A 19,979-nucleotide genomic window follows, 5' to 3' on the forward strand; every position below is an offset into this window, starting at 1 on the left:
CTGAGCCATTATATTACCAATACAGCATACATGGTCTATACTGAGCCATTATATTACCAGTACAGCATACATGGTCTATACTGAGCCATTATATTACCATACAGCATACATGGTCTATACTGAGCCATTATATTACCAGTACAGCATACATGGTCTATACTGAGCCATTATATTACCAGTACAGCATACATGGTCTATACTGAGCCATTATATTACCAGTACAGCATACATGGTCTATACTGAGCCATTATATTACCAGTACAGCATACATGGTCTATACTGAGCCATTATATTACCAGTACAGCATACATGGTCTATACTGAGCCATTATATTACCAGTACAGCATACATGGTCTATAATAACATATTATATTACCAGGACAGCATACATGGTCTATAGTGCCCCATTATATTACCAGGACAGCATACATGGTTATATTACCAGGACAGCCATGGTCCTGAGCCATTATATTACCAATACAGCATACATGGTCTATAGTGCCCCATTATATTACCAATACAGCATACATGGTCTATACTGAGCCATTATATTACCAGTACAGCATACATGGTCTATAGTGCCCCATTATATTACCAGTTACAGCATACATGGTCTATACTGAGCCATTATATTACCAGTACAGCATACATGGTCTATAGTGCCCCATTATATTACCAATACAGCATACATGGTCTATACTGAGCCATTATATTACCAGGACAGCATACATGGTCTATACTGAGCCATTATATTACCAATACAGCATACATGGTTTATACTAACTTTGTACTGTTAAATAATAAGCTGTTACGTTTCTTTGCTAATACATCAGGATTTCTATTACTTAAGCTGCTTCGCCAGTCCACTTAAATCCATAACAGTTTCTGATAATATAATGTTGGGATTTCATTACAAAATAAAACATAATCTAGTCACATTGGATATCCAAATGAGAATTTTAGGCTGTTTATGTAGCCGGCTGGGTTTTGAACCAGGGTCATATGTGCAAGAACAGACTGTGTTAGCCCACCACAGAGTGTGTTAGCCCACCACAGAGTGTGTTAGCCCACCACAGAGTGTGTTAGCCCACCATGCTCAGATAAGGGTCAATTTACCTATGTTTTTTCCCCCAATCACTTTGCCAAATTTTCACAAGAATGAGTTTAACACAAACATCTAAAACAGATCATCAAAATGTCTCATGTTTCAAAACTCTAAACACATAATTACAATGTGGACGTTGTCTTCTCACACATCCAGTGCTTATTCATTGTGCATGGTACGTCGTTCCAACTCTTTAGTGGGTCTGATGCCATCTTTGAGAGATGAGCGCAGTCTTCACCCTGATTTGCATCGTTTGGTTCCCCATCCCTCCAATACCTATAGCAAAACAGATGGTGAAAAGTAGTCAAAAAAGCAATCAAACAGGCTACAGCACAGATAGTCAGACGGTAAAAAGTCACATGGAACACCACAGATAGTCAGACGGTAAAGTCACATGGAACACCACAGATAGTCAGACGGTACAAAGTCACCTGGAACACCACAGATAGTCAGACGGTAAAGTCACATGGAACACCACAGATAGTCAGACGGTACAAAGTCACATGGAACACCACAGATAGTCAGACGGTACAAAGTCACATGGAACACCACAGATAGTCAGACGGTAAAAAGTCACCTGGAACAACACAGGGAAACAGAAGGTAAAAAGACATCCAACACATATGACATTTACATTTGAGTCATTTAGCAGACGCTCTTACCCAGAGAGACTTACAGTTAGTGAATTCATCTTCAGATAGCTAGCTGGGACAACCACATCACAGTCATAGTAAGTACATTTGTCCTCGGTAAAGTAGCTATCAATCAGCAAAGTCAGAGCTAGTAAGGTAAGGTAAGAGCTAGTAAGGTAAGAGCTGGTAAGGTAAGGTAAGAGCTAGTAAGGTAAGAGCTAGTAAGGTTAGGTAAGAGCTAGTAAGGTTAGGTAAGAGCTAGTAAGGGTGGAAAAAGTCTAGTGTGAGTGTTAGTTCATGAAAGGCTTCTGGGTGGGTGTGGTGTGGTGGTGGGGGGTTATGTGGGATGATTTAAGCTACTTTCTGAAGATGTCGGCTTTCAGATGTTTTATGGAAGATTGTTGTCCTAGCGTCAGGGGGAAGAGATTGGACTGGGCTTCCGTAAAGGTGGGAGGGCCAAGAGACCAGAGGTGGGAGAACTGAGTGCCCGGGTTGGGAGAGAGTTGGTCAGAGACCGCACGCTCAAGTGTTTTGGACAGAAAATTTAAAAAAGGAAACCGGTCTGTAGTTTTTGATGTCAGAGGAGTCGAGTGTTGGTTTCTTGAGGAGAGGAGCGGATCGGGACATTTTGAAGTCAAGAGGGGACGCAGCCAGTGGTCAGGGATGAGTTGATGAGGAAAGAGAGAAGGTCTCCAGAGATGGTCTGGAGGAGGGGATGGGGTCAGGTTGTCGGGTGGAAAGTTACATTTTCCTCCCTTTTCACTCAGCTGCCCACAGCCCTGTTCTGTAAGCTCGAAATGAGTCACAGCCACGGGGCAGGAGGGGAGTGGAGGGCCGAGCCGGCCAGGGAGGAAAGGGGACAGTGTGAGTCATATGATGTGGAAAGGGAGGAGAGTAGGGTCAAAAAGGCAGAATCGGGAGACAGGAGGGAGAAGGATTTAGCAGAAGGGAGAGATGATAGGATAGAAGAGGAGAGAGTAGTGGGAGAGAGAGAGAGAGAGAAGATTGTGACGGCGCATGGCCATCTAGATAGGTGCTGAGTGGTTAGGGTTGGAGGAAAGGGAGACAGAAAAGGAAACAAAGTTGTGAACAGAGACCTGGAGGGGGTTGCAGTGAGATTAGGAGGCGAACAGAGACCTGGAGGGGGTTGCACTGAGATTAGTAGGAGAACAGAGACCTGGAGGGTTGCAGTGAGATTAGGAGGCGAACAGAGACCTGGAGGGGGTTGCACTGAGATTAGTAGGAGAACAGAGACCTGGAGGGGGTTGCACTGAGATTAGTAGGAGAACAGAGACCTGGAGGGATGCAGTGAGATTAGGAGGTGAACAGAGACCTGGAGGGTTGCAGTGAGATTAGGAGGAGAACAGAGACCTGGAGGGTTGCAGTGAGATTAGGAGGAGAACAGAGACCTGGAGGGTTGCAGTGAGATTAGGAGGCGAACAGAGACCTGCAGGGTTGCAGTGAGATTAGGAGAAGCGAACAGAGACCTGAGGGTTGCAGTGAGATTATGAGGAGAACAGAGACCTGGAGGGTTGCAGTGAGATTATGAGGAGAACAGAGACCTGGAGGGTTGCAGTGAGATTAGGAGGAGAACAGAGACCTGGAGGGTTGCAGTGAGATTAGGAGGAGAACAGAGACCTGGAGGTTGCAGTGAGATTTGAACAGAGACCTGGAGGTTATGAGATTAGTAGGAGAACAGAGACCTGGAGGGTTGCAGTGAGATTAGGAGGAGAACAGAGACCTGGAGGGTTGCAGTGAGATTAGGAGGAGAACAGAGACCTGGAGGGTTGCAGTGAGATTAGTAGGAGAACAGAGACCTGGAGGGTTGCAGTGAGATTAGGAGGAGAACAGAGACCTGGAGGGTTGCACTGAGATTAGTAGGAGAACAGAGACCTGGAGGGTTGCAGTGAGATTAGGAGGTGAACAGAGACCTGGAGGGTTGCAGTGAGATTATGAGGAGAACAGAGACCTGGAGGGTTGCAGTGAGATTAGGAGGTGAACAGAGACCTGGAGGGTTGCAGTGAGATTATGAGGAGAACAGAGACCTGGAGGGTTGCAGTGAGATTAGGAGGTGAACAGAGACCTGGAGGGTTGCAGTGAGATTAGGAGGTGAACAGAGACCTGGAGGGTTGCAGTGAGATTAGAGGTGAACAGAGACCTGGAGGGTTGCAGTGAGATTAGGAGGTGAACAGAGACCTGGAGGGTTGCAGTGAGATTAGGAAGCGAACAGAGACCTGGAGGGTTGCAGTGAGATTAGTAGGAGAACAGAGACCTGGAGGGTTGCAGTGAGATTAGGAGGCGAACAGAGACCTGGAGGGGGTTTCACTGAGATTAGTAGGAGAACAGAGACCTGGAGGGTTGCAGTGAGATTAGGAGGTGAACAGAGACCTGGAGGGTTACAGTGAGATTAGTAGGAGAACAGAGACCTGGAGGGTTGCAGTGAGATTAGGAGGTGAACAGAGACCTGGAGGGTTGCAGTGAGATTAGGAGGAGAACAGAGACCTGGAGGGTTGCAGTGAGATTAGGAAGCGAACAGAGACCTGGAGGGTTGCAGTGAGATTAGGAGGAGAACAGAGACCTGGAGGGTTGCAGTGAGATTAGGAGGTGAACAGAGACCTGGAGGGTTGCAGTGAGATTAGGAAGTGAACAGAGACCTGGAGGGTTGCAGTGAGATTAGGAGGCGAACAGAGACCTGGAGGGTTGCAGTGAGATTAGGAGGTGAACAGAGACCTGGAGGGTTGCAGTGAGATTAGTAGGAGAACAGAGACCTGGAGGGTTGCAGTGAGATTAGGAGGAGAACAGAGACCTGGAGGGTTGCAGTGAGATTAGGAGGTGAACAGAGACCTGGAGGGTTGCAGTGAGATTAGGAGGAGAACAGAGACCTGGAGGGTTGCAGTGAGATTAGGAGGTGAACAGAGACCTGGAGGGTTGCAGTGAGATTAGGAAGCGAACAGAGACCTGGAGGGTTGCAGTGAGATTAGGAGGAGAACAGAGACCTGGAGGGTTGCAGTGAGATTAGGAGGTGAACAGAGACCTGGAGGGTTGCAGTGAGAATTGGAAGCGAACAGAGACCTGGAGGGTTGCAGTGAGATTAGGAGGCGAACAGAGACCTGGAGGGTTGCAGTGAGATTAGGAGGTGAACAGAGACCTGGAGGGTTGCAGTGAGATTAGTAGGAGAACAGAGACCTGGAGGGTTGCAGTGAGATTAGGAGGATAACAGAGACCTGGAGGGTTGCAGTGAGATTAGGAGGTGAACAGAGACCTGGAGGGTTGCAGTGAGATTATGAGGAGAACAGAGACCTGGAGGGGGTTGCAGTGAGATTATTAGGAGAACAGAGACCTGGAGGGTTGCAGTGAGATTAGGAGGAGAACAGAGACCTGGAGGGTTGCAGTGAGATTAGGAGGCGAACAGAGACCTGGAGGGTTGCAGTGAGATTAGGAGGCGAACAGCCTCTAGTAAAGATGAGGTCAAGCGTATTGCCTGCCTTGTGAGTGGGAGGGGACTGGGGAAAGGTGAGGTCAAAAGAGGCAAGGAGGGAAAATTAATCGGAAATGAAGGAAAGAAATTAATCAAAGGCCAACATCAGGAGGTGTAAATCACCAAATACGAAGAGCGGTGACCCATTGTCAGTGAATTAGCTTTAAAGTGTCAAGCTCATTGAGTAACTCTCTAAGGGCACCTGGTGGGCGATAGATAACAACAATGTTAAACTCAAGTGGACAATTGACAGTGACAACATGAAATTGAAATGAGGAGATGGACAGGTGAGAGAGGGAGACAAGAGAACATCTCCACTTAGGAGAACTAAGTAGTCCTGTGCCATCACCACGATGACCAGATGCTCTCGAACTATGAGAGAAAACGTAGTCAGATGAAGAGAGAGCAGCTGGAGTATTAGTGTTCTCTGGGGTGATCCTTGTCTCTGTCAGGGCCAAAAGGTCAAGGGACTGAAAAGCAGCATAGGCTGAGATGAACTCTGCGTACTTGACCGCAGATCGGAAAACCAGGAATTCCACATGGGTTGTGCGTGTAGGGTACACTACATTAGAAGGGCTGTAGTGGAAGGGTGGGGAGTGTCTGTAAAGCCTACAGGGAGAGGAGCGAACAGGTATAGAACACACTAATCGTGGCCAAATCTACAAAAGAGCAAAATGAGATCATCAGAAAGGAGCTGGGTAAGACACTCAAGTGAGAGAGTGGTGTGGAACCTTCCTTGAACAACTCTGCAGAACAACTCGGCAGAACCGCCTTTGTTTCGACGACCATCTTAGTTTTGGCAACAAGACCACCACTGACATGACAGCTGCCGCTGAGGAAACAGGGGAGACTGAAGTACTAACACTAAATGTTAATTGCCTTTCAAAGGTGAAGAACACACCTCCCGGTGCTCATTTCTGATTGCCTAGGAGAGGAGAAACCACTTCCCCTCCAATACAGCCACTGATTACCAAAACAACAACAGTCCCAAATTGCCCTGCCCCTTAATCCTGGTTGATGTGTCAACAATCATCTGGAAGTTATGAGCAGTCAGCAGTTCACGCACCAAGTAGGCTACTGGGAAGACAGGCAGCACTTAAAGTAGATGGCCCTAACTATAGAAGCACATAGAAACAGACAGTAAAAAGTCATCCAATACCAACACAGATAATCAGACGGTAAAAAGGAATTTGTTAGGAATTAGACTGTAAAATATCATCCAGAACAGATCCACTCACGTAGTGACAGGAGCTGATGATTGGTCTAATGCGCCATCGTTAATCCACTCCCAAACCCCCTCTGTATTGGTGTCATGGAAACCAAGATAGATTTCCAGGCATCCACTCCATTCATGGATAAATTCCTATTGTTTTGTCACAAAGAAAAGGTCTTGAATCACATACAAACATGCTTTTCTGTCAGGATTATTCACGTTTTATTGTGGAGGGGGGGGGCTTGCAAACATTGGTTAAAGACAGCGACATGATAAAGTGGAAAACAAACAGGAGTTGAAATAGAAACAAAATGTTGAAACTATCAAAAAATATAATTGACTAACTCCCTCTCACCTGTTCCTCTTTGCTGTTAATGATCACCAGGTGTGCTCCTCGTCCCAGACAGTCCTGCCTGCTCTCTGTCCAGGATTTCTTCTCAGTAGAGAGGTAATACAAACTGGACTTAAACTTCTTCCATCCTTGGGGACAGGAGCGTAGAGGTTATTTCATGACAAACCCATGATAGCGATCACATTTGTCTACATCAGGGACAAAATAGCACCTTATTCCCTACGTAGTGCACTACTTTCCACCAGGACCCAAATGGCATGGTGGTTTAGAAACAACAGCGTCCTTGGTGACTTTCAGTGGGAATGGAAGATTGTCCTTTCAGTTCCCCAAAATGTTTTGACCTAGATTCAATCAGATCAAGTGTTAAGGCGACAGCAGACAGCTGCATAGCGGATGGTGGTGTTGGAACTGTGTTAGATCCGTGAGTGGCTGCTCTTGCCATCAATGTCACGAAGCCACACACTTGTGTTATAAGTTCAGAACGAGAAAGTCTAGACTATATAGAAATGACGCTCAAATGGAAAAATCATTCAAATAAATCATGTGGATCCTATCATCCTAATCATTCTTGGGTTCGAAAGTGTAAACAAGGCTGCATGGTATCTCTTAATGCAAATCTGTGTAGCCAATGGCAATGTCTGCATTAGGCACACTGAGTGTACAAAACATTAGGAGCACTTGCTCTTTCCATGACATAGACTGACCAAGTGAATCCAGGTGAAAGCTATGATCTCTTATTGATGTCACCTGTTAAATCTACATCAATCCGTGTGGATGAAGGGGAGGAGACAGGTTAAAGATGTTTAAGGCTTGAGACATGGATTGTGTATGTGTGCCATTCAGAGGGTGAATGGGCAAGACAAAAGATTTAAGTGCCTTTGCACAGGGTATGGTAGTAGGTGCCAGGCGCACCGTTTTGAGTGTGTCAAGAACCGCAAAGCTGCTGGGTTTTTCGCACTCAACAGTTTCCTGTGTGTATCAAGAATGGTCCACCACCCAAAGGACATCCAGCCAACTTGACACAACTGTGCATTGTAGTCAGCATGGGCCAGCATCCATGTGGAATGCTTTTGACACCTTGTAGAGTCCATGCCCCGAGGAATTGAGGCTGTTCTCTGGGTTAAAGGGGATGCAAGTCAATAAGGAGGTGTTCCTAATATTTAGTACACTCAGTGTACAATGCCAGGAGCTGCTTGTGGATTTGACAGCTCTAACGCAGTTCCACCTCTGACACCATCAAAACAACTGCTATGTGGATGTCGGCTAAACCGGATCTGATTAAATATACCCCTTACTGAACATGAACTGATCTGCTCTAGTCTATTTGAAATATCCCAAACTCCAAAAATATGCTTTCATTGGTTGCTTTCATTGGTTGCTTTCATTGGTTGCTTTCCTTGGTTGCTTTCCTTGGTTGCTTTCCTTGGTTGCTTTCCTTGGTTGCTTTCCTTGGTTGCTTTCCTTGGTTGCTTTCCACAAAACTTTTATTTTTAACAAAAAAAGTCTGACCCCTACTTACTGAGAAATGAACCATCACATCAAAAGGTCATTTTTAATTAATCAACACAGCTCCATCCTGTTTACTTTCCAAACACTGGGAAGACACACATGCCAAACCAAATGCCTACTCAGCTGCCTGGTATCAACTGATAAGCGTCCACAGACAGCTTCCTTCTCAGAAGCCTGGTATCAACTGATAAGTGACCAGAGCCTTGTAAGTACGCAAAAATCTGTCTTTGCTGACAGATCTACTTGTTTTTGCCAACTCTTTGAATAATCTACATCAAGGGTTCTTTAACTTTTTCAGCTCAAGATCCAAATTAGAAATTGGCCTTACTCCCGTGACCTAAATTGTACTCCAATGACCCAAATTATGAAGAAACAGTGTGTAGCTGTACTCATAACTTGCAACCCACCTCCCACATGCTCAGGGCCCACTTTCGGTCCCGACCCATAGTTTAAGAAACTCTTGTCAACAAGCAGAGTATCGCACAATTGATCATCTAATCATAACTAATGAGATGATCAGATTTATCTTGTATCCGTTACATGTCCGTTTAGGTTAAAAATCCATCGTGTTGGATGGGAACAGCATATGTTAAAAATAAAATAACACTTATTTCGAGGTAATCCAATGGATTACATTAAATTACTTGTATTGTAATCCGTCCAACCCCGATCTGTAAAAATACAGTAAATCAAGCGCACCTAAAATATATATATATTTTTAGAAAACAATTAGGCTACTATTTGGATCAAGCCAGGCCCGCAGTGTTCCGGTTTGGAGCATGAAGTCAAGTGCTCTGTTGGTCACCCACTGCATAGCAAACTAGCGGTGCCCAAAAAAGCCTAAATCCATTACGATCGCTAGAACGGACCCATTTTTAAAGATACTGTTTTGGGATCAACAATTTGTTTACTAAGATCAAGTTTGATAAAATTCTCTACAAATCGGGATATTTAATTAAATAGTGATAAATTCTGATCACTATATTGTCGTCACACAGGACCACGCCTGACACAGACCAATCACGGGCCGGCAGGCTTAGAGGAGGCTCACGCCCTCATGCACATGCTCTCAGGCAGGATGAAAAGGACTACATCGACCATGATGCTTTGCTAGTGACGGCTGCTTTCAACATGATCCTTAGCGATTTTCTGGGTAACATTCAGTCCCATTCAGCAATATGGCACGCTTCAAATTAAAATACTTCCGGATTCATTCGCCATCGGAACTTATCCATAAGAAATAAGTGGACGACGTCAGCGTTATCACTATGTACTGGTCTTAATGTCTATGGATCTAGCAGATCTGGCGTACAGTCAATTGATCTAGCACAGTGGTTCCCAAACCTTGTATAGTCCCCGTACCCCTTCAAACATTCAACCTCCAGCTGTACCCCCTCTAGCACCAAGGTCAGCACACTCTCAAATGTTGTATTTGACCATCATTGTAAGCCTGCCACACACACACTATACGATACATTTATTAAACATAAGAATGAGTGTGAGTTTTTATCACAACCCGGCTCGTGGGAAGTGACAAAGAGCTCTTACAGGACCAGGGCACAAATAATAATATAATAATAATAATCAATAGTTTTGCTCTTTATTTAACCATCTTACATATAAAACCTTATTTGTTCATCAAAAATGGTGAATAACTCACCACAGGTTAATGAGAAGGGTGTGCTTGAAAGGATGCACTTAACTCTGCAATGTTGGGTTGTATTAGAGAGAGTCTCAGTCTTAAATACTTTTCCACACACAGTCTGTATTTAGTTTTCATGCTAGTGAGGGCCAAGAATCCACACTCACATAGGTACATGGTTGCAAAGGGCATTCCTGTCTTAACAGCACTGTTTGCCAAGGCAGGATACTCTGAGCGCAGCCCTATCCAAAACATCTGGCAGTGGCTTTTAATTCAATTCTATTTTCACAGAACTGCTTGTTGCAATTTCAATGAGGCTCTCTTGTTCAGATATCGGTAAGTGGACTGGAAGCAGGGCATGAAAGGGATAACGAATTCAGTTGTTTGTGTCGTCCTTTTCGGGAAAGTACCTCCGTAATTGCACACCCAGCTCACTCAGGTGCGTCGCTATATCACATTTGACATTGTCCATAAGCTTTAGTTCATTTGCACACAAAAAAATCATACAATGATGGAAAGACCTGTGTGTTTTCCTTGTTAATGCAGACAGAAAATAGCCCCAGCTTTTTAATCATAGCCTCAATTTTGTCCCGCACATTAAATATAGTTGCGGAGAGTTCCTGTAATTCTAGATTTAGATCATTCAGGCGAGAAAAACATCACCCAGATAGGCCAGTCGTGTGAGAAACTCATCATCATGGCTTGCATGAACATGGTACCTTCAGTTGTTTGAAAATTACAATTTTTTTCTGAGGTCTTGGCTGATTTCTTTTGATTTTCCCATGATGTCAAGCAAAGAGGCACTGAGTTTGAAGGTAGGCCTTGAAATACATCCACAGGTACACCTCCAATTGACTCAAATGATGTCAATCATTTTCTGGAATTTTCCAAACTGTTTAAAGGCACAGTCAACTTAGTGTATGTAAACTTCTGGCCCACTGGAATTGTGACACGGTGAATTATAGGTGAACTAATCTGTCTGTAAACAATTGTTGGAAAAATTACTTGTGTCATGCACAAAGTAGATGTCCTAACCGACTTGCCAAAACTACAGTTTGTTAACAAGACATTTGTGGAGTTTTAATGACTCGAACATAAGTGCACGTAAACTTCTGACTTCAACTGTAAATGTACTGTTTGAAAATGTGAATCATAAAAAAAAAAATGTGAATCACATTTTTATTTGGCGTACCTCCGACGGCATTGCGCGTTCCCCAGTTTGGGAATACCTAATCTAGCAGATCTGGAGTACCACAAAACAGTCAAGTCATATTCCAATTTCTTACCACAGCTCTGTTTGTTTAGCTCTTCCTTCCTTCAGGGTGGTCTTTCTCTTTAGTCAGGGTGTTGTAACTGGTCTGTAACTGGTCTCTCTCTTTAGTCAGGGTGTTGTAACTGGTCTGTAACTGGTCTCTCTCTTTAGTCAGGGTGTTGTAACTTGTCTGTAGCTGGTCTTTCTCTTTAGTCAGGGTGTTACTACTGGTCTGTAACTGGTCTCTCTCTTTAGTCAGGGTGTTACTACTGGTCTGTAACTGGTCTCTCTCTTTAGTCAGGGTGTTGTATCTGGTCTGTAACTGGTCTCTCTCTTTAGTCAGGGTGTTGTATCTGGTCTGTAACTGGTCTCTCTCTTTAGTCAGGGTGTTATAACTGGTCTGTAGCAGGTCTTTCTCTTTAGTCAGGGTGTTAGAACTTGTCTGTAACTGGTTTTTCTCTTTAGTCAGGGTGTTGTATCTGGTCTGTAGCTGGTCTGTCTCTTTAGTCAGGTTGTTACTACTGGTCTGTAACTGGTCTCTCTCTTTAGTCAGGGTGTGGTAACTGGTCTGTAACTGGTCTCTCTCTTTAGTCAGGGTGTTGTATCTAGTCTGTAACTGGTCTCTCTCTTTAGTCAGGGTGTTGTAACTGTTCTGTAGCGGGTCTCTCTCTTTAGTCAGGTTGTTGTATCTGCTCTGTAGCTGGTCTCTCTCTTTAGTCAGGGTGTTGTAACTGATCTGTAGCTGGTCTCTCTGTTTAGTCAGTGTGTTGTAACTGGTCTGTAACTGGTTTCTCTCTTTAGTCAGGGTGTTGTAACTGGTCTTTAACTGGTTTCTCTCTTTAGTTGGGGTGGTGTAACTGGTCTTTAGCTGGTCTCTCTCTTTAGTCAGGTTGTTCAAACTGGACGTCTGGAATCTCTCTGCAGAGTAGTAATGACCAATGACTCGGGTATCTGTCGAAATAAAAACATATAGATTTTTTTTACAATATTATAAAACAAAATTCAGCCACACAAGTGGATATAGTATACACATGTGCTTACATCACTGAGGTTAACACAGTAATTTCCCCGTTGTGGTCCTTTGAACATCTAAGTATTAAACTACTGATGATGAAGAATGTATACTCAGCAAAAAAAGAAACGTCCTCTCACTGTCAACTGCGTTTATTTTCAGCAAACTTAAAATATCTGTAAATATTTGTATGAAAATAAAAATATTCAACAACTGAGACATAAACTGAACAAGTTCCACAGACATGTGATAAACAGAAATTTAATAATGTGTCCCTGAACAAAGGGGGGTCAAAATTAACAGTCTGTATCTGGTGTGGCCACCAGCTGCATTAAGTACTGCAGTGCATCTCCTCATGGACTGCACCAGATTTTCCAGATAGCCCTCACCCTCCGATCCAACAGGTCCCAGATTTGCTCAATGGGATTGCGATCCGGGCTCTTCACTGGCCATGGCAGAACACTGACATTCCTGTCTTGCAGGAAATCACGCACAGAACGAGCAGTATGGCTGGTGTCATTGTCATGCTGGAGGGTCATGTCAGGATGAGCCTGCAGGAAGGGTACCACATGAGGGAGGAGGATGTCTTCCCTGTAACGCACAGTGTTGAGATTGCCTGCAATGACAACAAGCTCAGTCCGATGATGCTGTGACACACCGCCCCAGATCATGACGAACTCTCCACCTCCAAATCTATCCTTCTCCAGAGTACAGGCCTCGGTGTAACGCTCATTCCTTCAACGATAAACGCCAATCCGACCATCACACCTGGTGAGACAAAACCGCAACTCGTCAGTGAAGAGGACTTTTTGCCAGTCCTGTCTGATCCAGCGACGGTGGGTTCGTGACCATAAGCAACGTTGTTGACGGTGATGTCTGGTGAGGACCTGCATTACAACAGGCCTACAAGCCCTCAGTCCAGCCTCTCTCAGCCTATTGCGGGGACAGTCTGAGCACTGATGGAGGGATTGTGCATTCCTGGTGCAACTCGGGCAGTTGTTGTTGCCATCCTGTACCTGTCCCGCATGTGTAATGTTCGGATGTACCGATCCTGTGCAGGTGTTGTTACACGTGATCGGCCACTGCGAGGACAATCAGCTGTCCATCCTGTCTCCCTGTAGCTCTGTCTTAGGTGTCTCACAGTATAGACATAGCAATTTATTGCCCTGGCCACATCTGCAGTCCTCATGCCTCCTTGCTGCATGCCTGAGGCACGTTCACGCAGATGAGCAGGGACCCTGGGCATCTTTCTGGTGTTTTTCAGAGTCAGTAGAAAGGCCTCTTTAGTGTCCTAAGTTTTCATAAATGTGACCTTAATTGCCTACCGTCTGTAAGCTGTTTGTGTCTTAACAACCGTTCCATTAATTGTTTATGGTTCATTGAACAAGCATGGGGAACAGTGTTTAAACACTTTACAATGAAGATTTGTGAAGTCATTTGGATTTTTACTAATTTTCTTTGAAAGACAGGGTCCTGAAAAAGGGACGTTTCTTTTTTTACTGAGTTTATTAGTGAAAACATAATAAACGTATAAACTTACAGTAGACAGACAGGCCTATGATCCCAGCCAATAGGAGAACACACAGCAGCCCCAGACACACTGCAGCAACTCCGGATGGTCTCTTCCACCACTGAAAGTTAGCTGAAGCTCAAGGTATTATAAACTCTCTCGGGTAATGTTACATTTTTTTTATATCATCCAGAATTGTGAGGGGACTAATAGGTACTCGTCTGAGAAAGTGGTGTGTGTGTTTGTGTGTGTACTTGCATTGGTACCTGAAAATGTAACACCGATGTAATCCTTTTTTCTGGGCTTGTTGGCATATGTGTCTTTGTCAATATCCATGGTCTGCATTGTTGGATTCTCCACCTGTGTTTGTATAGATTGTCTCTTACATTTTTACACTCAAAATGTGTATCTGTGCCTTATGTATCGTTACTTGAAGTACTGGAGGTGAGCTTGACGTAGTTGATTTACTACAGAGGAAACAATGGGATAGTCCCAAACGTACATACTCAATTAGTGATTACTCTGCTTAGGTCAAATATTAATATTTGAAACATAAAGTTGTATATATCTAACCCCCCCCCCCAGACAGTGCATAACAGTAGCATGTATTAATCAGGTGAAATGAGGAAGAAAATCTTACCACGGTCTTTGAGAGTTGAAAAGAAATGCGTCCAAATATATTACATTGGTGTGTAAATATGTCCAACGTAACCAGATGTACTCAGTGAGCACGAAATGTAAGATTGGAGTTGTGTGTTTTTTTTTGTCCAAACCACTGCACATTTTGTGTCAACGTCAGCACATCCTTTACCTTATTTGGCCAAACAATTATGAACTAATACACCACTGGACAATAGGTTCAGATACAAGGTATCATGTGGTTAACTTGGGCTTATCCAGAAAGTGTGTGAGTGGTTGGAAACAGGCAGTATGTGTAACTAAAGTTCACAGTCAACTGAAAGTTCAAGTTACAGAATGCTACACAGAAATGTGGGGTCATTTGGACTGTTAAAAAAACATAAGGACACTTAACAATGCTCAGTCACTACATTGTGTTATGCTTGTCTTAACAACGAACCAATATAGACCGTAATAAGATTTATTTTCATCATTTCATCTGTTATGATTATGTCATATTTTATGCATTGTCTGATTCGTATGTCATGTGTTAGAAGCTCTGGGGCGATCAAAATACATACAGGACAACTGGTTGAGAGATATGGAATTTAGGCTTTAAATATGAACGTTTTACCCAATAGGAGCATGTGTTGCTAGTTGGGCAGATTTAGCACCTTTGGGACCATCCCATTGGTTCCTTTGTACTGGTTAAGCTGAATCATGCTAACCTCAAGTTTTTGACGTCTGCAAACGCAGGTGCAGTTGAGAACAAATAATCAACCAGTCCTTCAATTCGCAACTGGCTGAAACTATCTTGAGTGGCTAGCGAATAAATTATATATATTTTTTAAATATGACTAATATTATTTGTTTTGAATTCTGCCCAGGTCATGAGGCCCCTTGATGAAATGAGGCCTGAGATAATTCCCTCTTCTACCTAAGGCTAAGTCCGCCAGTGGGGAGGAGGGAAGGAGAGGCGAGAGACAGCAACCGACAAAGCCGACTCGCGCTATAGCAGACTAATAGCTGCCATAGCTAGGTTATTTATCATCCAATATGATTAGGTAGTACCTGTCTTGACTGAATCAAACCCGGAGAAGCTAGCTAGCTAGGCTAATTAAAGCTGGATGTGTTTTCTCGTCCTACAGCTACAAATAACAGCAACTCCAATGAGAATATGAATTATTAGATGCTTCAGGATTATGGCAATGAAGCCCTTTATCTCCTTCTCCAGAGTCAGATGGACTGGACACCATGTTTATGTCTCTGCATGAAGTTTATAGGAAGTTGCTTAATAGCTTTATCGCAATTGCTAACTAGTGTTAGCGCAATGACTGCAAGTCTATGGTATCTACTAGCATGCTAGGTTGCATTGGCACGTGAAACTACAGTGCCTTCAGAAAGTTATCACACCCCTTGACTTGTTCCACTTTTTTGTTGTGTTTTAACCAGATTTGTCTATAAGTACCTCATCTCTGTACCCCACACATACAATTATATGTAAGGACCCTCAGCCGTGCAGTGAATTTCAAACACAGATTCAACCACAAAGACCATGGATGTTTTCCAATGCCTCCCAAAGAAGGGCACGTATTGGTAAATGGGTTAAAAAATATATAAGCAGACATTTAATATCCTTTTGAACATGGTTATTAATTGCACTTTGGATGGTGTATCAATAAACCCAGCCGGAGATGAAGGAAACCACTCAGGGATTTCACCATGAGGCCAATGGTGACTTTAAAACAGTTACAGAGTTTAATTCCTGTGATAGGAGAATACCGAGGATGGATCAACAACATTGTAGTTACTCCACAATACTAACCTAATTGACAGAGTGAAAAGAAGGAAGCCTGTACAGAATAAAAAATATTCCAAAACATGTGTTCTGTTTGCAAAAAGGCATTAAAGCAATACTGCAAAACATTTGGCACTTTTTTATTTTTCTTAAAAAATACAAAGTCGCAACACAAGCGATATTCGTTATTTTCCATTGGTCATTCAAATGTGTTAGCCAGATAGGGTTATCTAGACATGCTGCTAACCTGGTCTAGGGTTATGAAATTCTGCTAAATTTGCCAGAATTCACCAAATTTATAACAGATTTCCTCCATTACTCACTCGTACCAGCCAGGATTTCTTCAAAACCAAGGAATTTTTGTAAAGTTAGCGGACTTTGCAACCCTAAGCCTGGCTAAACCAAGATGAATGCTGGACTCAATGTTTCTAAGACTGTGTGTGTGTGTGTGTGTGTGTGCATTTTTAGCTGAGTCAGAAAGCCTTAAGGTGATGCACTCCTGCTCTCTTCCAACGTCCCCTAATGACCTCTTCACTCCCGAAATAGGCCTCCTACATGTGCCTCTCTCATTTCCTCCCTCCATCTGCCCTCCCTACCTCCCTTCCATACTAAGGGCCCCATCCCAATTTAAGACATCTATTCCTGTTTTACACACTTCTCAGTAGTTGGTATTCAGACTGATCTAGTTGGATAGTTTTTATTCAGACTGATCTAGTTAGATTGTATTCAGACTGATCTAGTTGGATAGTTTTTATTCAGACTGATCTAGTTAGATTGTATTCAGACTGATCTAGTTAGTTTGTATTCAGACTGATCTAGTTGGATAGTTTTTATTCAGACTGATCTAGTTAGATTGTATTCAGACTGATCTAGTTAGTTTGTATTCAGACTGATCTAGTTGGATAGTTTTTATTCAGACTGATCTAGTTAGATTGTATTCAGACTGATCTAGTTAGATTGTATTCAGACTGATCTAGTTAGATTGTATTCAGACTGATCTAGTTAGATTGTATTCAGACTGATCTAGTTAGTTTGTATTCAGACTGATCTAGTTAGCTAACTTTTCTTTCTTACCATTATCTGGGTATTTGAGTTTCAATATGAGTTCAACCAACACTCAGTTTAGTTTGCTCCGTTCATTAAAATCACAATTTAACCTGTGACCTGTGACCTAACATTTTGTTTTTGAAGTATTGAAACCAAACCATATGATTTAAATAGAAGTGAATGTAAGAAGCGCTCACCATTTCAAATAGGATACATGTAGTATAAAACAGCATATAAACACTCTAAATAGGATACATGTAGTATAAAACAGCTAAATAGGTCACTATATTATTTCAAGGCTATAATTCAAAGAAATACAAAATAGGATACTATGAACATTAAGAGCTAAGCATTTAAAAACAGCTCTCACCATGGTGTAAACTATTCTCTACAAGTCACTTGGCTCTGTCATAACCTCACATGGTCTCTCCTATCATTGCTATGCAGAGACACACAATTAATCTTCTCCTTTCCCCTTCTGATGACCAGGTGGCATCGCATCTCTGCATGTCTGGCAGAATATCCATGACGGATCACCACCTCAAGCTGAACCTCGGCAAGACGGAACTGCTCTTCCTCCCGGGAAGGACCATGATCTCGGGGAGCCTAGAGCGCTAAGAACCTTGGCGTGATTATTTCAAGGCTATAACCTTCAAAGAAATACAATGTGACGCATCTGCTAGTGTGACATACTAGGCTGCTAGGAACATTAAGCGCTAAGCATTTAAACAACATTTCGTTGTATCAAATCATTGTAGTCTATAAATTGCACATATAGGCTGTGAATTCAAATTAGAATTACGTAGAATTAAATACAAATGATTTATGCTCAGTATCTTTCAATTCATTTTCAGAAACACAGGTTTGGCAAGTCTGTGTCTTCAGTCTCATGCTGGAGAGCAGACCAGCAGTGGAGAACATCCTCTCCACACTTGCAGAGCCACTGGGGATGATAAACACCCTTTGGCCACTCTTGCCAGGCTGGGCAGAGATGCAGTTTTTTTTCTATATGTACGCTTAAACGTTTTCAGGCAAAATAAACCAATCAAAATGGGAAGATTAAAAGTTGTGAATGTGCCTAGAAGGCCAGCATCCCGGAGTCGCCTCTTCACTGTTGACGTTGAGACTGGTGGTTTGTAGGTACTATTTAATGTATCTGCCAGGTGAGGACTTGTGAGGAGTCTGTCTCTCAAACTAGACACTAATGTACATGTCCTTTTGCTCAGTTGTGCACCGGGGCCTCCCACTCCTCTTTCTATTCTGGTTAGAGCCAGTTTGCGCTGTTCTGTGAAGGGAGTAGTACACAGCGTTGTACAAGATATTTAGGTTCTTGGAAATTTCTCACATGGAATAGCCTTCATTTCTCAGAACAAGAATAGACTGACGAGTTTCAGAAGAAAGCCTTTGTTTCTGGCCATTTTGAGCTCTTAATCAAACCCACAAATGCTGATGCTCCAGAAACTCAACTATCCTAAAGAAGGACAGTTGTATTGCTTCTTTAATCAGAACAACTGTTTCCAGCTGTGCTAGCATAATTGCAAAAGGGTTTTCTAATGATCAATTAGCCTTTTAAAATGATAAATTCATTAGGCCCTAATATATGGATTCCACATGACTGGAATACAGATATGCATCTGTTGGTCACAGGTACCTTTAAAAAAAAGTAGGGGTGTGGATCAGTATCTGGTATGACCACCATTTGCTGTGAAGAGCACACTTTTCCAGTGGCCATCAAAGGTGAGCATTTGCCCACTGAAGTTGGTTACGACACCAAACTGCAGTCAGGTCAAGACCCTGGTGAGGACAACAAGGACGCAGATGAGCTTCCCTGAGATGGTTTCTGACAGGTTGTGCAAACCCACACTTTCATCAGCTGTCCGGGTGGCTGGTCTCAGACAATCCCGCAGGTGAAGAAGCCAGATGTGGAGATCCTGGGCTGGCATGGTTACACGTGGTCTGCGGTTGTGAGGCCAGTTGGATATACTGACAACTTCTCTAAAACAACTTTGGAGGCAGCTTATGGTAGAGAAATTAACATTAAAATCTCTGGCAACAGCTCTGGTGGACATTCTAGCAGTCAGCATGCGAATTAAGACATCTAAGGCATTGTGTTGTGTGTCAAAACTGCACATTGGAAACAGGCAGTATGTCTAACTAAAGTTCAGTCACTCTCAAGTCCAACTGAAAGTTTAAGTTGCAGACTGCTGCACAGAAGTGCTTCAAAACCCCCTCTCTCAAGCATAACCTGGGGTTATGAGTGATCTAGTATTCTGCTACTCCAAAACCCCCTCTCTCAAGCATAACCTGGGGTTATGAATGATCTAGTATTCTGCTACTCCAAAACCCCCTCTCTCAAGCATAACCTGGGGTTATGAATGATCTAGTATTCTGCTACTCCAAAACCCCCTCTCTCAAGCATAACCTGGGGTTATGAATGATCTAGTATTCTGCTACTCCAAAACCCCCTCTCTCAAGCATAACCTGGGGTTATGAGTGATCTAGTATTCTGCTACTCCAAAACCCCCTCTCTCAAGCATAACCTGGGGTTATGAATGATCTAGTATTCTGCTACTCCAAAACCCCTCTCTCAAGCATAACCTGGGGTTATGAATGATCTAGTATTCTGCTACTCCAAAACCCCCTCTCTCAAGCATAACCTGGGGTTATGAATGATCTAGTATTCTGCTACTCCAAAACCCCCTCTCTCAAGCATAACCTGGGGTTATGAATGATCTAGTATTCTGCTACTCCAAAACCCCCTCTCTCAAGCATAACCTGGGGTTATGAATGATCTAGTATTCTGCTACTCCA

General features: G+C 43.2%; 1 protein-coding gene and 1 long non-coding RNA gene across 3 annotated transcripts; both read right to left on the reverse strand.

Moving 5' to 3' along the window:
* Positions 1-487: 487 nt before the first annotated feature.
* Positions 488-11,246, reverse strand: LOC135561764 (uncharacterized). 2 transcript variants are annotated; one of them, XR_010459640.1, is made up of 4 exons: positions 11,218-11,246; positions 6,784-6,908; positions 6,454-6,578; positions 488-1,381 (listed from the first exon to the last, which is right to left on the reverse strand). It is a non-coding gene; the product is annotated as an uncharacterized LOC135561764 (long non-coding RNA). The 2 variants fall into 2 exon arrangements; XR_010459639.1 differs by lacking the exon at positions 11,218-11,246 and having other exon boundaries at positions 6,784-8,984.
* A 7-nt stretch (positions 11,247-11,253) lies between these two features.
* Positions 11,254-14,476, reverse strand: LOC115127825 (centromere-associated protein E-like; the record flags this gene model as incomplete). Its single annotated transcript, XM_065003303.1, has 4 exons — positions 14,346-14,476; positions 13,972-14,172; positions 13,736-13,837; positions 11,254-12,134 (listed from the first exon to the last, which is right to left on the reverse strand). Coding segments are annotated over exons 2-4 (1,062 nt in total), but the record flags the coding sequence as incomplete, so codon positions are not given.
* Between the last annotated feature and the right edge of the window lie 5,503 nt (positions 14,477-19,979).

This window comes from Oncorhynchus nerka, linkage group LG18 (genome assembly GCF_034236695.1).
Source record: "Oncorhynchus nerka isolate Pitt River linkage group LG18, Oner_Uvic_2.0, whole genome shotgun sequence".
NCBI lineage: Eukaryota > Metazoa > Chordata > Actinopteri > Salmoniformes > Salmonidae > Oncorhynchus > Oncorhynchus nerka.